General features: G+C 35.7%; 1 protein-coding gene across 1 annotated transcript; it reads left to right on the top strand.

Moving 5' to 3' along the window:
- Positions 1-644: 644 nt before the first annotated feature.
- Positions 645-3,026, top strand: FOXE1 (forkhead box E1). Its single transcript, XM_073549632.1, has 2 exons — positions 645-706; positions 1,201-3,026. The coding sequence occupies exon 2, from the start codon at positions 1,485-1,487 to the stop codon at positions 2,625-2,627; it is 1,143 nt and encodes a 380-aa protein (XP_073405733.1). The 5' UTR covers positions 645-706; positions 1,201-1,484; the 3' UTR covers positions 2,628-3,026.
- Positions 3,027-6,338: the final 3,312 nt, after the last annotated feature.

Raw genomic sequence — 6,338 nt, 5'->3', positions numbered from 1 at the left:
TATGTATATGTGTGTATGTGTGTATATATATATACACACACAGTATATATATACATATACACAGTACATACACATATATAAATATATATGTATATCTATATATAAATATATACTGTATATATAGATAGATATACATATACACACACATATATAAATCAATATATATGTATACAAACATACACACGAATATATATACACACACATAAAAACTATATATGTAAGTACAGTATACATACACACATATAAATCTGTATATATAAAAATATATATACACATACACAAATATATATATATATATATATATATATATATATATATATTCAAGCACACACATATTTATCCAAATACAACAATTTGATGTATGTTGCTTCCTACAATTGTGTATAATACTTGCAGTATTGTTGAGCTTGCATTTCTCATTTTTCGCAGTGTTATGTCTCAGAATGAACAAGAAAGAGTTAAACGTCTGCAAGGTGGGTGGCAGATGTAAGGGATTGGGAGCTTTTATTTTGTCACTTCAGGCAGGCTGGGAATCTCCAGGTGTGTTTTTAGGGGGAGGGACTCTTATTGTGACAGTCAGGTATACAGCAGGCTTTACAGGTTCCCGGTATAGACTGCACCACTATTTAAGGCTGCGCTGTAAGTGGAAGCTAGACAGTACAGCTGATGTCTTCTGTGGAAGAACAGACTGGACCTTGGCAATAAGGTAAGGTGCACACGAGACACAGCATTTGGTCACGATAAATCTACATATGAAATTAGTTGTACTATACATAGTTGTTCTCATATCTGTAATTCTTATCCTCTAACTCTCACACGTCATCATATAATTATCATGCTAGGTTATCACTGTTTCGATCACTCTAAAATAACAATACAAAACAGAATGTAGTAGTGAAACTATTAGCTATAACAATAGACACGCTGCAGAGACTAGTGGCCATAGGGTTAGTATTAGAGTTATTAGCATTTTTGTAAGGTCAGTGTTACTAGTGGCAATAACAATAGAACACTTGTCTATCATTTATTGAAATGACTATGATTTCATGAAAATTGTCACTGCTGATGAAAAGAACAATAAACTTTACATGTATAGTATAAATATTTTATGCACATTTTTAGATTTGTAATGGCCATCTTGCCTAAAGTCTGTGTTTGCCATATGTATTTTTGACATACTGTTTTGTTTCTGTTCTACAGGTTTGGTAAAAGCACAAGTTTGCTAAAAAGTACATGAAGAAGGGATTTCAAAGACTCTTCCTTTTGAAACCATTTGATCTCTGCTCCCAACTTATAGATTTACCTTTTTATATGCCTTTTTGGGCTGCATGGTGACTCAATTGCTGTACTTTAGGTATATGCATTTTTTCCCCTGGAATTTTACAACAAGGAACCTGTATGAACTAATTCTCTATTTGTGTGAATCCTGGTAGAAGGAAACGGGATTTTCCTGCCTGATAAGTATAAGGAATCTTCATACTAAGATGACAGCTGAGAGTCAACAGTCCCCTACTAGAGCTACTGGAGCAGGCACCAACCTACAACAATCAAGTAACTTTTCTATGCCAGTTGTAAAGGTGGAGAAGGAGCCTGTACCTGAAGCAAGTATGTCTAGTGGGCCTTCTGAAGCGGAAGACACACCTAAAGGAAGAAGGAGGAAAAGACCTTTGCAGAGGGGTAAACCACCCTACAGTTACATTGCTCTCATAGCAATGGCCATTGCTCATTCTTCTGACAGAAAGCTTACGTTGGGGGGCATCTACAAGTTCATTATGGAAAGGTTTCCATTTTATAGGGACAACTCTAAAAAGTGGCAAAACTCCATCAGACATAACCTTACCCTCAATGACTGCTTCATCAAAATCCCTAGGGAGCCAGGAAGGCCTGGAAAAGGCAACTACTGGGCCTTGGACCCTAACGCTGAAGATATGTTTGACAGTGGAAGCTTCCTTAGAAGAAGGAAGAGATTCAAAAGGACTGATCTCACCACATATCCTGCTTACATACACGATAGTAGTATGTTCCCATCTTTGCAAGTGAGTAGGCCATCTTATCCTAACTCTGTGTATTCCAATATGGCAATGAGCCCCACTTATAGTCAACAGATCACCCCTCATTCCTCTGTCTACTACCCTTCTACTTCTCCTGTCTTTGGCTCTGGCCAGTCTAGGGTGTTCAGCATCAATACACTTATAGGGCATTCCAGTGGCACAGAGCATACCCAGCAAGCAAGCAGATCCATGAGTCCAGAGGTCAACTCTCCTAATACCAGCTCTTGCAATTACACTGGTACAAGTTATAACAACCAAGCGGGAGCAAGTGGCATGCTACAAAGACCTGCTAACCCCATGCCGTATTCCTATCCCGTTCCCAACAGCCACCTACAAGTCAATCAAAGTTCTTATTCACATGGTAACACACAGCTGTTCGGCACATCCAGCAGATTAGCCATGCCCACATCTCCAGTAATGAACAGCGATAGCATGGACTTCTATGGTAGGATGTCTCCAGGACAATACACCTCATTGACTGCATACAACAGTAACGGACAGCTAACCAGCACTAATGCCTACCTGCGACATGCAACTTACTCTGGGAACATGGACAGGTTTGTGCCTGCTGTTTAATGTATCACATTGCAGGGTTAATGCTGCAAATACAAGTACATATCTGTCATTGATATTAGCGTATGCTGCGACATCTTTTACTGATCGCCTTTAATTGCGCTACGAGAACATAAAAGACAGTGATTGATATTAAAACAGGACTGTGCCAATGACCTTGAGATGGACTAACAGATGTAATATCCATCATCATTTTATTTTTCCCTATGGGATGAACATAAAATCCAATATTTTTTATTGTGTATTAATTAAATGATATGATACCTGCCTTTTGTACTGCCGTAGGGTCATGACCGCATTTTTAAAATAATAACTCTTAAAGTAACTTTATGGACATAGTATGAAAGAATGGTAACAAGCTGGAGCAGACATAGTTGGAAACACTGCACTTATGTTTGGGGATGTGGGTCTTACATTTGTCTAAATCATTTTATACTGTTTTTATTGTAAATAAAATAAAATGAAAATTATTGTATAAGACTGTCAAGGTTGAATGTTATCTTATGTGCCTTTAGTTGCTTATTGACCGGTTCTATATAACACATTATTTAGGCCATCACCATACTATACTTTCATATTTTAATTAATCAACATTAGTTTTATAAAATATTCTATATTATAAAATAGGAAACATTATGATCCTATACATTGATATGTTACATACATTTTGGAGTCCATAATTTAAGTTATAATGGTAATTATGGGATGTCTGACTTCATGAGAATTCTTCTTAACAAGCATTTACTTCAAGCTAAAGTACCATATGTCCAATCCAATACATTAAATAAAAATCAATAAGTCAATTAGTTGTTCACGTAACTAACGAAGAATTATCTATAAGCTGAATTAGCATAAAACATAATAGTATTTATATGTTTAGATTATAATACTTCTATCAATGTTCTCATTCCGCTTTTCTTTTTCTATTACTTTAATGCCTTCAAAATTGACCCGAGGAAAAACTAAATTATACTCAAAATGAGCTAAATGTTTGTAAAAAAAATGATAGTAAAATAAATTCATGCTACATAAAAGGGATATTAAATGACGTAGACTCCTATGTTTTACATAGGCGGTGTAAATATTTTGTAGTAAAAAAAAATGAGTCATGGAGGCATTGCATTAATACCTATTGCCTTTATCATAACATACAGTATCTCTAAAAAAAATTGTACATATTTGATATATTTTGCCGATGTCTAAATGCAAATATATGATCATAACTTAAATAACGATTCACAACGAGGAATATCGGGAGTGAATTACCATCCATATCCATCTATCTGTAATTCGGCATACAGCAAGAATGCTCTGTTCGCACCAAAATATACAAAGACTTTAAGGCTGCATTTACACTGGTCAATTGAGGCCGATAAATGACCACCGACTAGGTAACTGCAATCTGACTGGCAGTCAGTTAATAGTCTGTTTACACAAGCCGACCACCCTTCCGCGCGGGGAGTAGAATATCGTTTTTCTCGGCAACATACGTCCTGTTCACACAGGACAAGGAGCTGATGAGAACGATGATTGTTTAAGCAAGCTTGAAAATCATCTCACCGGACGAACAAGCTTTTTGTGCATTTATTGGGTGATTGGTAGCCTGTTTAAATAGGCCGACGGTTAGGAACAGTGCGTTTCTAGGAATGCTTGATCCTAATTAGAGTAAATGCTACAGGGCTGGAGATGCAGATTGTGTGATGGTGCCAACTGATACATTGTGAAAGGACACAGCTGAATGAATAGAACAGAAATATCATAGAAAACTTTATAAAGTCATATTGGTAAATCTAGAAATTGCTAGAAAAAAGTTCAAATGACAGAAAATGTCTGTTTTGTCAAGCAAAAGAATACATGAGTGTTACAAATGGTTACATTTGGGGCATTGACATAGGGTCTAGCATAGTGACAGCTAATGCTTACATTTAATCATTTTCTGGTTCCACAATTTAATAAAAATACAATATAGTAAAAACAGATTTCATCTTCTGGGTTCTGGGGATTTTTTTGCACTTCACACAAATGGAAAAAAGCTGATAGGAAAGTGTAAGAAATTTTGTAAAAACCCGTAATAAGTCCGACAGGGGATGACATAACAAATGTGCAACCAGTGCGGCTGCACAATGACCCAGCAGGAGACACAACCCAAGGCCACAAAAGAAGCCTCTGAAGTTGATGTCTGCTTTTGCCAACAATGGTCAGATGTCTGGATCTGACATTGCTTTCTGAGATCTTTCGTATCTGTAAAGTGGCACCACCTAATAAATTAGTGGCAGTTTTAAGTTCTGCTCTTTCTGATTTGTTCAGCCATGATGGAAAAATTAGATTGACCCTTAATAAATATGGTCTTCCGCAAGTAAAGTGGTGTGTATATGTTTCAGCTTCTGTGCTCAATTTTACTAAAGGCACCTGACAATTATTAGAATAGATTCTAAAAGTGTAAAATGATGCTAATTATATTTTCTCAACATATATATATATATATATATATATATATTTCCCTTTGGTGAGCGCCTCCTTATTGCGAGAAAATTTTGAGAGCTATTTTTCAGTTCACAGTGTTAACGTGACATGAAGTAGATTTTCTATTTTTTTATCAATCATGATATATGGACGCCTTTGTAAATTAAGTATGAATATTTAATAAATCCAGATATATTTTTCATGTGTTTGGTGTGCACAACTTTTGGTATTGTTTTTTCTCCGGTATCAGTTCTTGTAAAAATGCTGGTGTGCCACCCTGCTCTTATTTTCTTGGCTGTGCATATGTGTTTTTGTGTTTACATGAATTGCGACATCGCATCTAATAATTTCATATGGTGTCGCATTGCAACCTGAAACCAACCGTGACATTGACAAATATTGCAAATATTTCCAAATGAAAAACATGGACAGAACATGTATGTTAAAAAACTATATATATATACACATACATATATATATACTGTATATACACACATGTATCTAAAATGAAAAACATCTAGCATATATATATATATTTATGTCTAAATAATATGTCATTGTCTATATATGTATACAATACATGCAAACACATGTAGCTCTATAAATATTTTAAAATTTAAGATACATTTAGAAATGTCTAATTTTAGTATAAACATTTTGTTATAATTTTTTTTAGTAAGAAAATTCAATGAATAGTAATACAAAAGTGTATAACCTATAAATGTAGAGGACATCACATGCATCATAAGTGTGAGTATATGTATCGAGCTCAGGAGCTAAGCCCATTCCATAGTACACAGGTGCCTGCTGTGTTATACAGCCGCCACTTCCTTATAACATCGACATAATGTAGCTCCAATTGCTTCTGTTAAAAGGTGAATTCCGGTAAAATAAAAAAATGGTGTGAATTAGCAAGCCTAGATCTCTATGTGTAAAGTGGAAGGGCAGTTTAGGCTTACAAAGCAAAGTCGGAGTAGACTGACATGTAGCAAGACTTTCCCATGCCCCCTGGTCTCAAACTGAATGGAAGGAAATGTTATCAGAGCGATGGCTATTACTAGAAGCCTGGAGCAGGCCTCACTCCCTTATCTCCAATGTAATGTCCCCAAAGGCATATGGAGGAATAAGGAGCAGCTCCAGCTTCACACTAAGTAGCATATATTATGATGACTGGAAGCAGCGCTATGGATGTTAGCTTTATAGTTATGAAGGTATTTCCATGTGTTTTTTATGTACCCTCAGTTCCCCTTT

This window comes from Dendrobates tinctorius, unplaced genomic scaffold (genome assembly GCF_039654945.1).
Source record: "Dendrobates tinctorius isolate UK_male_01 unplaced genomic scaffold, ASM3965494v1 ptg000160l, whole genome shotgun sequence".
Classification (NCBI taxonomy): Eukaryota; Metazoa; Chordata; class Amphibia; order Anura; family Dendrobatidae; genus Dendrobates; species Dendrobates tinctorius.
Note: the sequence above shows the minus strand (reverse complement) of the source record. Positions and strands in the feature narration are given on the sequence as shown.